Source organism: Biomphalaria glabrata, chromosome 4, assembly GCF_947242115.1.
Source record: "Biomphalaria glabrata chromosome 4, xgBioGlab47.1, whole genome shotgun sequence".
NCBI lineage: Eukaryota > Metazoa > Mollusca > Gastropoda > Planorbidae > Biomphalaria > Biomphalaria glabrata.
Window position 1 is genome coordinate 30,940,291 of NC_074714.1, and position 16,196 is coordinate 30,956,486.

General features: G+C 35.0%; 1 protein-coding gene across 3 annotated transcripts in view; it reads right to left on the reverse strand.

Annotated features, from left to right (window-relative positions):
* The window catches only part of LOC106079271 (ribitol-5-phosphate xylosyltransferase 1-like), a 51,550-nt gene extending 35,650 nt beyond the window's left edge, over positions 1-15,900 (reverse strand). The window contains exons 1-2 of one of the 3 annotated variants that reach the window (XM_056026216.1): positions 15,723-15,900; positions 14,464-14,674 (exon numbers count right to left, since the gene is read on the reverse strand). In XM_056026216.1, coding sequence (XP_055882191.1) covers positions 14,464-14,644 — 181 coding nt within the window. In that variant the 5' untranslated portion in view covers positions 14,645-14,674; positions 15,723-15,900. The other 2 variants (XM_056026217.1, XM_056026215.1) reach the window with 2 other exon arrangements.
* Between the last annotated feature and the right edge of the window lie 296 nt (positions 15,901-16,196).

Genomic DNA, 16,196 nt, shown 5'->3' on the forward strand with positions numbered 1-16,196 from the left:
TTGATATTAGAGACAAACAGACAATGAATTGATATTAGAGACAAACAGACAGTGAATTGATATTAGAGACAAACAGACAATGAATTGATATTAGAGACAAACAGACAGTGAATTGATATTAGAGAGAAACAGACAGTGAATTGATATTAGAGACAAACAGACAGTGAATTGATATTAGAGACAAACAGACAGTGAATTGATATTAGAGACAAACAGACAATGAATTGATATTAGAGACAGACAGTGAATTGATATTAGAGACAAACAGACAATGAATTGATATTAGAGACAGACAGACAGTGAATTGATATTAGAGACAAACAGACAGTGAATTGATATTAGAGACAAACAGACAGTGAATTGATATTAGAGACAAACAGACAGTGAATTGATATTAGAGACAGACAATGAATTGATATTAGAGACAAACAGACAGTGAATTGATATTAGAGAGAAACAGACAGTGAATTGATATTAGAGACAAACAGACAGTGAATTGATATTAGAGACAAACAGACAATGAATTGATATTAGAGACAGACAGACAGTGAATTGATATTAGAGACAAACAGACAATGAATTGATATCAGAGACAGACAGTGAATTGATATTAGAGACAAACAGACAATGAATTGATATTAGAGACAAACAGTGAATTGATATTAGAGACAAACAGACAGTGAATTGATATTAGAGACAAACAGACAGTGAATTGATATTAGAGACAAACAGACAGTGAATTGATATTAGAGACAAACAGACAGTGAATTGATATTAGAGAGAAACAGACAGTGAATTGATATTAGAGAGAAACAGACAATGAATTGATATTGAGACAAACAGACAGTGAATTGATATTAGAGACAAACAGATAGTGAATTGATATTAGAGACAGACAGACAATGAATTGATATTAGAGACAAACAGACAATGAATTGATATTAGAGACAAACAGACAGTGAATTGATATTAGAGACAGACAGTGAATTGATATTAGAGACAAACAGACAGTGAATTGATATTAGAGACAAACAGACAGTGAATTGATATTAGAGACAAACAGACAATGAATTGATATTAGAGAGAAACAGACAGTGAATTGATATTAGAGACAGACAGACAATGAATTGATATTAGAGACAAACAGGCAGTGAATTGATATTAGAGACAAACAGACAATGAATTGATATTAGAGACAGACAGTTAATTGATATTAGAGACAAACAGACAGTGAATTGATATTAGAGAGAAACAGACAATGAATTGATATTAGAGACAAACAGACAATGAATTGATATTAGAGACAAACAGACAGTGAATTGATATTAGAGACAAACAGACAATGAATTGATATTAGAGACAAACAGACAGTGAATTGATATTAGAGAGAAACAGACAGTGAATTGATATTAGAGACAAACAGACAGTGAATTGATATTAGAGACAAACAGACAGTGAATTGATATTAGAGACAAATAGTGAATTGATATTAGAGACAAACAGACAGTGAATTGATATTAGAGACAAACAGACAGTGAATTGATATTAGAGACAAACAGACAGTGAATTGATATTAGAGACAGACAGTGAATTGATATTAGAGACAAACAGACAGTGAATTGATATTAGAGAGAAACAGACAATGAATTGATATTAGAGAGAAACAGACAGTGAATTGATATTAGAGACAAACAGACAGTGAATTGATATTAGAGACAAACAGACAGTGAATTGATATTAGAGACAGACAGTGAATTGATATTAGAGACAAACAGACAGTGAATTGATATTAGAGAGAAACAGACAGTGAATTGATATTAGAGAGAAACAGACAATGAATTGATATTGAGACAAACAGACAGTGAATTGATATTAGAGACAAACAGACAGTGAATTGATATTAGAGACAGACAGACAATGAATTGATATTAGAGACAAACAGACAATGAATTGATATTAGAGACAAACAGACAGTGAATTGATATTAGAGACAGACAGTGAATTGATATTAGAGACAAACAGACAGTGAATTGATATTAGAGACAAACAGACAGTGAATTGATATTAGAGACAAACAGACAATGAATTGATATTAGAGAGAAACAGACAGTGAATTGATATTAGAGAGAAACAGACAACGAATTGATATTAGAGACAAACAGACAGTGAATTGATATCAGAGACAAATAGACAGTGAATTGATATTAGAGACAAACAGACAGTGAATTGATATTAGAGACAAACAGACAGTGAATTGATATTAGAGACAAACAGACAGTGAATTGATATTAGAGACAAACAGACAGTGAATTGATATTAGTTTGGTTAAAAGAACGCTTTGCTACCTTGAAAATTGCACCTAAGCTTTGCAAGTCACAAAAAATGGTGAAATCAGACTACCACACAGTCCCAGGTGGCCCCAGCCACTCGTGGATAAGAAATATTCAAGCCAAAATGAAATCCATATAAAGAAGAGATCTCGTAGCATATGGTATAGGTGAAGCTAAGAACTTGTAGGTGTAGGTCATAAAGAGCATTACACAAGTTCTGCTGCAATGTTCACTGAATGAACCATTTGAGAAGTTACGCCGCATAGACCAACGACTCAATGTGAGTAAAAGTTTTTCTAGACTGGAGGGGCACTTAACGGACTTTCTATAGAAATCGATATGTAAACTGACATTAACAGAACAATACTTTGGATTGGTAGTTATTCCTTTTCCCATTGGCTCAGTTGCCAGAAGGAGTTCATGTGACATCTCTAATACTTCTTTAACCAAATAGACCGATCGAGGCCCTTCACCAGGTACATTTTAATTTCCAAAACTACTCGTATGATTTCATTGAAAATTTCAAGGTCTATGTATTTCAATTCAATGAGAAAAAGATCTTAGCATATTGGTTACATATGAACAACTCAAGACCAACCGTTACATTAATAATAATAATAATAATTTTATTTATAAAGCGCTGTTAACAAACAAAATGTAGGCTCAGGGCGCTGTAACAACATTACAAACATAAACATGAGAGCTAAAATGCCAGTTAATCTAAAAAAGTTTTAAACAGATAGGTCTTAATGTTCTTAAAAGTGGTGTAGCATGTTGTCTGTCTGAGATCAATGAGGAGTGAGTTCCAAACCTTTGGTCCGTGAACTGAAAAAGCCCGCAGACCGTAGCTTTTGAGGGAGAAACGTGGCACCACTAAAAGCGTTGAGTCCATTGAGCGCTGGGCTCTCTGGGGGACATATGGAGTACTCAGTTCGCTAAGGTACAAGGGCATCTCATTGTTATATATACACTGATGACAAAGTGTGGCGACCTTGTAATTAATTCTCGCTTTCACGGGAAGCCAATGGAGCGTGCGCAAGAGCGTAGTAGCAGAATCTTGTCTAGTTTTTTTAAGGACTATTCGAGCGGCGTTGTTCTGTATACGTTGAAGCTTGGCTATTTTGTCATCAGGTATACCTGCTAGCACGGCGTTGCAGTAGTCAAGGCGGGAGAGTATGAATGCCACAGCTAGCGTTTTTGTTGACTCCGTTGTTAAATATGGTCGGATCTGGCCTAATCTGCGCAGCTGCAGATAAAGACCTTTGCAGAGCTGACTTATGTGTAGGTCGAAAGATAGTGTTGAGTCGAAGAAAACTCCAAGATTCCGCACTACATGGACAAAAACAACATGGCAGTTCGTGTGCTTTCAACTTTTGAGACATTGTTCCTAGTGCCAATCTTAATTATTTCTGTCTTGTCTTCGTTCATCTTGAGTTTATTTTCAACCATCCAATCGCTCACCCTTGCAATGGTACCACTGATTTTCTCTGCCAGATGCGACACCTCTGAGGGTACTGATGAATCGTATAACTGTGAGTCATCGGCAAAGAAATGGTATAAGATGCCGGTTGGCCGTATGACACCGCTGAGTGGATATGTGTACATAGTGAACAGTACTGGGCCTAGAACTGATCCTTGGGGTACTCCGTACTTCAAAAGTAAGCTTGTTGATTCCGTCCCGCTAACAACGACACTTTGGGTGCGTTCCGTCAGGTAGGATCCAAGCCACTTTAGGACGACTCCTGCTAAACCAAAAGTTGCAGAGAATCTGGCCATCATAATTTCATGGTCTAGCGTATCAAAGGCTGCGGACAAGTCCAGCATGGAAAGAATTGATATGTGGCCTTTGTCGGAATGTGAAGTAAGTCGTTTAGTACCCTGACCACTGCTGTCTCTGTGCTACGGCACTTCCTATATGCAGATTGAAATTCTTCCAAGAGACAGTACTGTTCAAGATGAGAAAGAATTTGCGCTAACATGCGCTCCAGACAGGAAGGGAAGATTTGATACCGGACGATAGTTTTTTAGACATTCCGGTTCAAGACTGGATTTCTAAGGGCCTGACAAGTGCATGCTTAAATTGCTGTGGTACAATGCCTGAAGTCAGTGAAGAGTTCACAATGTTAGTAATTGTGGGTACAAGCTCATCTAAACATTCAAGGAGCAAGGAAGTTGGAATGGGATCAAGGTCACATGACTTATTTTGGCATCTTTAAAATAGTACTTTTGACATAATCTTCAGATACACGCTGAAACTCGCAAAAAGAAGAATTTTGAAAAATTGGAGAGTGATGAGAGGGATGGCATGTCATTTCTAATCTGCTCAATGTTCCCAATGAAGCGTGGGAAGCGTGGCCGAGAGGCCAAGTGCGCTTGAACTTGGCTTGGCTACCTAGAAGGGGCTCTAGGTTCGACTCCCGACTCGGGCAGAGTTGTGTTTACTGAGCGCCTAAAGGCAGCACGGAAAACCAACTCCTAGATACCCCCTACCCCCCACTGGTCCACAAATGAGATTGGACAAAAGGCGCTCTGAGCATGCTATAAGCATGAAAGTAGCGCTATATAAAAGCTATAATAATAATAATAATAATAATGTATTGAAAGAATCAGGGAGTTCAGATACTGGGATAGATGACGGCAAACGTTCGTAATTTTCTCCCCCTAACATTTCAGCGGTGATCCTAAATAGCTCCTTTGAAGAATCAGAAGTTTCGATTTTTTTTGTCGAATATGACTAGCTTTTGCGTCTCTAATCATACGGTTAACCTTGTTTTTTTTCTAGTATGTATAAAAGATTAATTTTAGAGCTGTGAAAAGGTTTCAAAAATACGGCTCTAGCAAATAAAATGTAGTGTTGTTTTTTTTTTTATTCAGAGCCAGTTTTTAGTTAATTAGAAATGTATTTGTTCTAATTAGAAAGTTCCATAAATATAAATACAATATTTGATGACATCGCGATAAGGTAACTTTGTACACAATTTGGCCCAAAAAGTTTGTGACATTGAAGATCTACTGGTCTGTCAGTGGGATTTATTGGGCTGTACTTAGCCATGGCCCGTAACGGTTTATTAAACTGGTGTTGGGGTCGTCGAGTCCCAAGTAATCCATCGTACACGAGTTAGTTCCCTTTGATGTGTGAACTTACTGGCTGTTCTCCCAATATCTGCCAGTCCGTTTAGCTCAGCCCTCGGCCCCCCACCCCCATGGGATAACTCATCTATACATCTCTGCCAGGAAGTAGTTTGGTTGCTAGGAGCAATGAATGAATGACACTATGAAATATGTGCATGACAAGCATGGATGGGTGGGTGGGGGAAAGAGAGTCTATTGAACTAAGAAATCAAAGTCACCAAGATGTTGTTACATAGTGTAGTGCCAGGCTTCACCAAGATGTTGTTACATAGTGTAGTGCCAGGCTTCACCAAGATGTTGATACATAGTGTAGTGCCAGGCTTCACCAAGATGTTGTTACATAGTGTAGTGCCAGGCTTCACCAAGATGTTGTTACATAGTGTAGTGCCAGGCTTCACCAAGATGTTGTTACATAGTGTAGTGCCAGGCTCTTCAACTAAACAAAATACACGTTGATAAGCACTTCCTGGGGTGAGTTGGTAAGAAAGTCAAATAGCAGAACAAACACGAGCTGCCAAAAAGCTCAGACTCCAATTTTTTTAAATTTATTTTAAAAAAATACGCTTCGTTGTTAGGTCTATCCGTCTACATAACTACCTCTCTCTCTCTCTCTTTATATGTATATATTCCGCACGGTTGTCATTGCAAGAAGTGGTAATGGATTATTGGCTAAAGTACTCCACTACCTATAAAATGCTTCCTAATGGCATGCGTCTCGAATAGCAACTGGCACCTAAACCAGTAAGCTTCGGGCAGGAGAGGCTTGTTAACCATGGCTAGCTACCAACCAAGGAGAAGGAAAAGTCTGAATTCAAACCTCTGCTGCATGCAGCTATACTCAATCACTGGAAAGGCTTAGGGAGTCAACCCTGAGGCAAAATCGGGAGCCGCTGACCCCAAACCTTATACATTGGATACATCAGCTGCGAGGAGATGGAGGGAGACTGATGTTTGGGTGACATCGTTCGGAACACAGCTAATACACACGCATTCATCTCATTTCCATGAGATGATCTGATCTATAGTAGCTTCACGACTGAAGGAGGCCATTACACAAGCGCGTGGACCCGATTGCTTGACTGACTCAACTTACCGTGGACGAAATAAATAAAAATTAACCTGTTATTATTTTGCGTATGCCACGGACTGTGGTCGCCAAACTCGTCAGCCAAAAGAGCCAAATTTAATTAGTTATATAATCAAAGTTGATTCAAAGTGCCTTTCTGTCAAACGTTAGTAGATACATATTTTATGGAAATAAGTAGGATTAAAATATTTAGACCTATATAGAGAAATGATTTATTTTAAAAACAATAAAACTTCAATAATAAGAAATGTATAGTTTATAAAAAAAAAAATCTGAAACTACTCCACAGATGTAACAATGGCCTTGCCTTTGGAAACCAAAATAATTCATTACCAGTAATTATTTGACTAATTGTTTAATTTTTTAGTGATTCGCGCCTTGTCTACGCCAATGATGAATTGTGCAGTTTCCACTTGATCCGAGAATGGGTTTGGAAGAAAAAAACGTGGATGTACTTTCGACCATACAGAAGGACAAAGGGAGTTAATATTAACTTTGTAGCATTTTCCTTGTAACTTAGGATGAAGTTTGGACGTGAAGTACCATCCCCCATGAACTACCATGTTTGGCTCCACCTACTGAACACTTTTCTCAAGAAGAAATGTTTTTTTCAGTCAACAGGGAAACGAACTGTTTTCAAACGTCTCATCCAATGCCTATATGAAGGGCTATTAGTGGAGATAATAATTCAAACATTGCATGCACCTCTACCGCGCCGTCGTGGCCCGAACGCCCAACCAACCAATTCATAGTAAACAATATTACCCCCCCACCCAAAAAAACCTTTGTACCTATGTTGCTTTGTATATCCAAATGATGCCCGCTGAGCGCAACATTTGATTAACTGTGTATGTGTATGTATCTCGGAAGACATGGATGCGCCCAGATGAGTCGCCAGTTTTGTTTCGTCTTGAGACGGGGCAGAATCTGGAGAGACTGATTTAGCCAATTCTTGAGCGGCAGAGTTTGTCACAGTTCGTGCATGTATATGCAACTGTCCTAGGGCTAGCTGACAAGACAGCTTTCTTTACTTTTTCTTGAGTACGATACACATTTACAAGTGACTATCCGTGCTTTTGTCGCTTTCTAAAACTACACATTTCTTTTCTCTAGGCTTAAGGTTTGAAAAGTGATATCGTCTTGTGCTAGATTAGACTGCTGTCCCTTTACTTTGGGTGTGTTCAATGTTCACTTACATTCATAACTATCGGTGAGCTAAGTAGCTAGAGTATCAGACCAGACAGCTAAGTAGCTAGAGTATCAGACTAGACAGCTAAGTAGCTAGAGTATCAGACCAGACAGCTAAGTAGCTAGAGTATCAGACCAGACAGCTAAGTAGCTAGAGTATCAGACCAGACAGCTAAGTAGCTAGAGTATCAGACCAGACAGCTAAGTAGCTAGAGTATCAGACCAGACAGCTAAGTAGCTAGAGTATCAGACCAGACAGCTAAGTAGCTAGAGTATCAGACCAGACAGCTAAGTAGCTAGAGTATCAGACCAGACAGCTAAGTAGCTAGAGTATCAGACCAGACAGCTAAGTAGCTAGAGTATCAGACCAGACAGCTAAGTAGCTAGAGTATCAGACCAGACAGCTAAGTAGCTAGAGTATCAGACCAGACAGATAAGTAGCTAGAGTATCAGACCAGACAGATAAGTAGCTAGAGTATCAGACCAGACAGATAAGTAGCTAGAGTATCAGACCAGACAGCTAAGTAGCTAGAGTATCAGACCAGACAGCTAAGTAGCTAGAGTATCAGACCAGACAGCTAAGTAGCTAGAGTATCAGACAGCTAAGTAGCTAGAGTATCAGACCAGACAGCTGAGGCTCGGTGGTTCAAGTTTCTAATCGCACGTATATATATACACTTGATTTTTTTTTAATTTGATGCTGCTTGAATGCGTCAAAGAGCCTTTCAAATATTTCGATAAAAAGCTGAAAGGTAAAGGATTACTCATCTATTGTATGTAGGACTATTTTCTAAGGCGTAGAGTGGAAGGGGATCCGAGAAGTGATATGAGTAATCCAATAGGGTTTGTTACTGAACATAAAATTTATATATGTGTCAGACGCCAATAGCCCAATTTTCAGTAAAAGAAATTACAAAAAGTCATTTCTCTATAGAAGAAGTTACGAAGGCTAAACAAAATACAACCACAGACCTATATATACTAGAATAAATATAGGTTTTTGATTGCTAGTTACGATTTATTTAGGTAGGTGCTGTTTTACTATTACATACCAAGTATTAGAGTTTAGAAAAACCCAGGTTTGTTTCTTGAGCAACGCTATTAGCTAACACCTCATATCATTTCTCCATTAGTATATTTAGATCTATAATCTAATTCTAGTCTAGATCTATATATAAAAATCGAATAGATCTAGTAATAGTATAGATTCTATCTTGAGACTAGATTGCCGAGTCTAGCATATGCTATGCCTATAGTCAGTTTTTATAAGAAAAAAGTCTAGATATTAATAAAGACTAAAGTTTTTTAATTAGTAGATTATTAGAATTAATTAGATATAGACATAAGACATAGATCTAATAATACTGTAATACGTTTACTATACTCTATACTTAATCTACTAAACTAGAGATCTATCTATAGATCTATCTATAATATAGTCAATCTAGATCTATACAATATTCATTATAATACTTCTACTTATAATGACTTATTTAATAAGTTAATATTTAGACTTAGATCGATTTTACTTTATTAATAAATTTACTTTTCAATGCCTAGACCTAAAAATAAAATTGCGAATGATGTCTATAATGACTGTTTTTTTTTTTTTTTTATAATAATAGGCCTATTAAATCTAGGTCTAGACTCTACTTAAATCTAGTCTAAAATAATGACTGTCTAAGACTCTAGATGACTGAGAAGTTCACATAGAGGTGTTTTTAATAATACGGCATGTCCGCTGAAAGTATATAAAGTTCTTTTTATTTTGTAAAAATAAAAAAGAGGCTCCTGTACTCAGTGATAGATTGCCTAACTTTCAACTAATAATAAATTAACAATTAACGTTGAATTACAAGAAAAGTAATCATTTTTCCCGACATTGAAAAAAGGTGCCGGTACCCCGTACCGGTGCGTACCGTCACAAAAATATATGTATATCTCAATTTTCTTTCATTAAATTTTTTTTGCGGGGTTATTGATACCGGATCGATTTAAATAGGGCCTAAGTATACAAGCAGGATTTCGAGCATTGGATACATTTATTTTTTAAGTAGAAAGTTTTATGGAAGAGGCAATATATTAGTTGTTTGAAGATTGTAACTTCTTAAATTCAGGCTAAAAATATCGAAGCCTACATTTTTACTCTCATTTCTAAATAGTCAGAAGAGATGGACTGACTCATAGTGTAGCTTGTGTACATCTGCAAAAACACAAACTCGGTTAGACTTTCAAAACTATTAAAAGAAAAACTTAGTGATTATTTTTACTGTATAATTCTATTATTATTCCTTTTTAGAATTAGGATATAAACAAAAATTTGCCATATGACTTTATGTAACAGAAAAAAAAATTAAACTTACATCTATTTATGCGGTTATTTATAGTTACCTAGTAATATAAAATATATTGAACTAACACGTACATTCATCATAATGCAGCCATGCGATTTTTCGTTTATAAACATAGCATTATTTAGGACCAATATTTTACAAAGGCTGCTTGGAAAAATCAGGTATACCCATTAGGAGAAAAACGACCCCTTTACTCAAGAAAAATTTAAGAAACTAGAACAGACACAAAATAAACAGTGACATTCATAACAACATAATATTCAAATTGATTAGAGTAACACCTTTTTAAGTAATCATTTAAAGTTTAAAATCACTAAAATTTTTTTCAATAATTACTTTTTGCATTAAATTGTGTATCGGAAAATGCCGGGTACATGAAATAAGCTAGTCCTAAAAAAACAACACAAATCTTGGGTAAAATACTCATAAAATAAATAAATAAAAAAGCGACTTCCGGCCCAATACTTTTTAATCAAAGAAACGAAACGGACTAGTCCAACAAACCCTATTCACTAGCGAAAAAATATGCTAGGGGGAGGGGGGGCGTTATAAAGCAGGTCGTACAAATAGATGCAACAGATACTAAAATTCAAGTGTTTTGAGAGACGGGGCGAAAAAAAAAAGATGGGTGGTGGGGTAGAGAAAAGAGAAATAGAGTTCAAGTGAGTGTGTTTTAAGGGACGATTTAGAGCGGGCCGTTTTAATTCAAAGTAACATATACTAGAATAGATACAGACTAACAGACAGACAGACAGACAGACAGACATATATATATATATATATATATATATATATATATATATATATATATATATATATATATATATATATATATATATATATATATATATATATATATATATATATATATATATATATATATATATATATATATATATATATATATAGATAGATAGATAGATAGATAGATAGATAGATAGAGAGAGAGAGAGAGAGAGAGATATGTAGAATAGAATAGAATGGACTTGGTTTATGTTGCATGGTCCAATCAATTAGTTTAACTTTAAGTTTGTTGGTTCTAGGCTATTGATTAATAAAGGAACAATTGTTCTCATCTGATTTTGTTTTCAGTGTTGTTATTGTTGAGAGTTAATCAATCACGTGTCCATCAATGGCAGGATATTACTGACTAAAAACCAACATGAAGACAAACTATGTAATCGTCTCCTGGAAGTACTACTACCATTCTTGTTAGTTGGAATCAATATTCGATGTAAGGACCTTGTACCAAGTCAAGGAGCTGGTTAATTGTATGTTGTCGTCTTACAACCACTTTGAGACAGGAGGAGGAGGAGGTGGGCAAAACTCTATCATTTACCTCTAGTTCATGGTCTGTGTGAGGTCACAAAGGCTGAATGGGGAACTGATCGAATCCTTACATGGGGTGTTGGTACAGACAGAAGGTGGCAACGTCAAAAACTCATTTCCCAAAACAAAGAAGAGAAATGATTATTTGTATAATGAAACAGGAAGTCTGACTCATTCTGTTGACGTTTGTTGCTGTGTGTATCTCAGGACTAGACTCATAGGAGAAGTGACAGGAGGTGTTTGATCTACGATATGATTGGCTCACAACTCTTTCCATTACGCAACAAACAACTAGCTAGTAAAATAGTGCATTGTCTGTCTGACTTGACTCATTCTATTACCTGAAATCTTATAAGCTATGTAGACACTTAAAAGCGAGAATGACCCATAAGTTATATAAACACTTAAAAGCGAGAATAACCCATAAGCTATGTAGACACTTAAAAGCGAGAATGACCCATAAGTTATATAGACATTTAAAAGCGAGAATAACCCATAAGCTATGTAGACACTTAAAAGCGAGAATGACCCATAAGCTATGTAGACACTTGAGAGAATGACTTATAAGCTGTGTAGACACTTGAGAGAATGACCCATAAGCTATGTAGACACTTGAGAGAATGACTCATAAGCTATGTAGACACTTGAGAGAATGACTCATAAGCTATGTAGACACTTGAGAGAATGACTCATAAGCTATGTAGACACTTGAGAGAATGACTTATAAGCTATGTAGGCACTTGAGAGAATGACTTATAAGCTATGTAGACACTTGAGAGAATGACTTATAAGCTATGTAGACACTTGAGAGAATGACTCATAAGCTATGTAGACACTTGAGAGAATGACCCATAAGCTATGTAGACACTTGAGAGAATGACCCTTAAGCTATGTAGACACTTGAGAGAATGACCCATAAGCTATGTAGACACTTGAGAGAATGACCCATGAGATATGTAGATACTTAAGAGAGAGAATGACCCATGAGGTATGTAGACACTTAAATAAGAGCTATGATAACTGCCTGAAGATCATAGAAATAAAAATTAAAAAAAAAAGCATTGTTAAAAAAAATTAGTTTTTGTCTGTCACATTTATTATATTATGATCAAGGATTTACAAACATACAAAATTGAATAGCAGCACTTGATAAAATAAAGAAAATAAAGGTAATTTTGTCTTGGCTCAGATGTCTTAACATTTCTAAAAAGCTCAGTAAAAAAAAATCAATGCTAAACCTTTGATTATTTTTAAAACTATATAAATATATTAGCATTCAACACCAGCAACGCCCATTGATTTGTTCCCTAAATATATATATTGTTTTCTTTTTACACAGTTAAACCCCTTTTTTTTCTCATCTACTGTCAAAAATAGGCTGCAACCACCCCGACCCCCTAAATCTAGAGAGGCATCTTGTTTAGGAAATAAGCCATTGTATCTTCTAATGAAATGACTGTCCTAGAGTTCTAAGTTGAACATAAAACGGTCCACATTACAATGCTACCCCACAAATGACACAATTTTCTAGCCCTAAATTCTATTAGTCCCCTTTATGTTTCTCTCTTTCATCCTTCAATGGAACAGTCTGCAAACCTCTTATGGAGTATGCACAAACTTCATAGGCCATTCAGTTGTAGCCTTCCATCTCCTTGCACTAAAAAGCCTTGCACATATACGCACAATATTTTTCGTCCGAGCAGTGTAAAGGAAGAAACATTACCATTTGCCACTTAGACCACCTTCTACATATTTATTTTTGTTAAATTTATATTGAAAATTGAAAGCTTAATTTTTCATATTTATTTTTGTTAAATTTAATATTGAAAATGGCTTAATTGTCCTAGGCTTAAGCTGAGTAGCCAGGAACAAGAACTTTATATTGTATTTTTACAGACATTCTTTTCAACAGAAGATAGTTTATTGTAATAAAATAGTACTTAAGATACCTAATTAAGACTTTTTGTCTAAATCTACAGGTTTAAAAAAAACACTTTTTCTATCTTTTAAAGCACTGTCCACCTTTATGAAACAAGATTATTAACAGCTTGTATTTAAGGTCCCAGGTTCGAATACTGGTGAAGACTAGAATTTTTAATTTTGCGATCTTTTGGGTGCCTCTGAGTCCACCCATCTCTAATGTTTGGGAAAAGTAAAGACATTTGGTTGTTGTGCTGGCCACATGACACCCTCGTTAAATGTTGGCCACAGAAACAGATGACCTTTACATCTTGTACTCTATAGGGTAGATTACAAAAGCCTTTTCCTTTTTTTTTAACAGATGAATGTCAAACGTGATGTATTATAGTAGTAACTTGATATAAAAAGCTATGCATACCTTTAAAAAAAAGTCATATATATAACAAATCAAACAGGAACAGAACCTCTTTTGTTCCCTTGGCAATAAAATCATTGAATAAAAACCAAATTATATTGTAAAAATTTTTGTAAGACAAATATCCTCAAAGATAATGAAGATAGATTATTATTTTACAAAACATTCGTCCTATTTTCATCCATATAAAATGTTTACATAAAGAATGGTTGCCTAGGATTAGTGTCTGTAATTTAATGGTATCTAGCTAATACATCAGAAAACACATTTTAATAAGTTTAGTAAAGGTGGTAAAACAAAAAAAATTTATATATAATCATAAATGTTACAAGTCATTATTTTTTCTTAAAATTGCATCCGATCCCATTCATTCTAAAGTCTTCTTTTAATACTCTAAACAACTCTTTGAAGTATTGCTATAAATGTATTATATATATATATATACTTGATTTTAAAAACAAAAGGTTTGCTTTCAGAAGCAGAACAACCTTCAACTCATTTTAAAGATTTTTCATGCCAGTCTTACTGAAATCAAACAATTTTGATTGATGAATAGACTTTTTTTAACAACTTCATTTTTTTTATATTAGATATAAACCAATAGTCTGAAAATTATTTTCCACAAATTCTGTTTTATGTCAGATATAAGACTAAATACTATTATAATTTAAATTATAATCGTTTTGAAATAAATAAAAATGTTCTTACCTGACAATGTTTTTATCCTTTCTTGAATAATTTTTTGTTTAAACTCATTCTGCAATTTGCGGCTCAGTAGATGAAAACCAGTATAGCAAGTAATAAGTACATATATTCCGAGAATGGAGTATGCAACTTTTCTAAAGGTCAGTTTCTGCCAATGCATGTGACTCATGTGTCCTTTCAACATATTTCTTCAGGTTAAACAAGCCCTTCAAACCTATGGAGTAGATCTCTAATATACTAATATATAGAGAGAGTTTGTCTCGATCTAATATTCAAGATTAGATCTACTTTTTATTTGTATTTATAATACAGATTCTAGAGTAACTAGAGAATAATTAGAGTATTACATTTGGCTAAAAATTATTGATTATCATTAAATATCTAGATCTAGCCCCAAGTAGGCTAGTTATAGATCTAGATCTTTAAGTCTTATAATAATTTATAAGATCTAGATCTAAATCTAGATATATCTCTAGACTCTAGGGCTAGCTAGATAAGACATAAGATTCTGCTAGATTTATTACTGGTATCACCAAATTAGTTTAGTTAGTAGCATAGTTGTTACAACTTGAACTTGTAACTTGGCCCAATTGATTACTAGATCTAGAATCTAGTATTGTAGTAATACTAATAGTAATGTAGTCACTGTAGTGTATGTTAGTATGTTACTTTGTTAGATTTACTATGATTTAGAATAACTTAGATCTGATCTAGCATTCTAGAAGCATATTATATATAATATATAATCTACTCCTGATATTACCTGATCTAATTCTAGATCTAGAATAATCTTAGATCTAGATATAGATTGTCTAGATGAACTTGATGAAGATCTAGTATTCTAGTCTAGATCTGATCTTCTATTCTTATTAAATTATAATTATTCTATGATAAAAATCTAGATCTATGCCTCGGTAACCCATGCCTCTTATCATCCTATGCTAATAGTACTAATACTCATATTGAATTGCTATGTTAACTATGTAAATGTATGTTTATGATAGTTTATCAGTCACGAGCAAAATAAATTTTGTATACCCCGCACAGGTGACGACAGGGCTGCGCACAGCTCAGCTGTCATTCATTTGTAAAAGTAAAAGCTTATCTTATGGTATACCAAGCTTACATTTATTGGCATTTAAATAATGACAATGTAAAATGTAGTATAACCCGCGGGTTATAGATCTATGCGTTAAAAAAATCAGGTACATCTATTCTAGATCTATCAATAATATATTATAATATTAGAATGACTCCAATACCATAGGCATAACAAAAACAGAATCGGAATGTATCTTGTAAATTGATCCTAAGTCTACATTATAAACACTTTGTACTATCGATAGCATGCAATGCGAAGGTAATCAATAAATCTGGTTTTAAGCACTTTCCACTTTGGTACAAAACGTCTCTACGATTCTAGGCCTATCTAGTAGTAGTAAGTCCCGCAGAAATATACAAGGACAGGGGCGTAAAAATCCGGGGTCGACGTTGGCTATAATAGTGTAAAGCATACAGGGCAATATTCCCCCACCCAGCCCAGCATCCATTGATTAAAAGAAGAGCCCAGGGATAAGGTTAATTTCGTTCGATAACAGAAACAAATTAGCTAGTAGGCCTACTTATCCTCCCCTCCTTTTTTTAGCCGCCCAGCCCCGAATAAAAAAAAATAAGTGAATAAGCCACTATTAGTTCTTATATATTACAGACGTTTCTTCAAAAAAACGAGATACGCA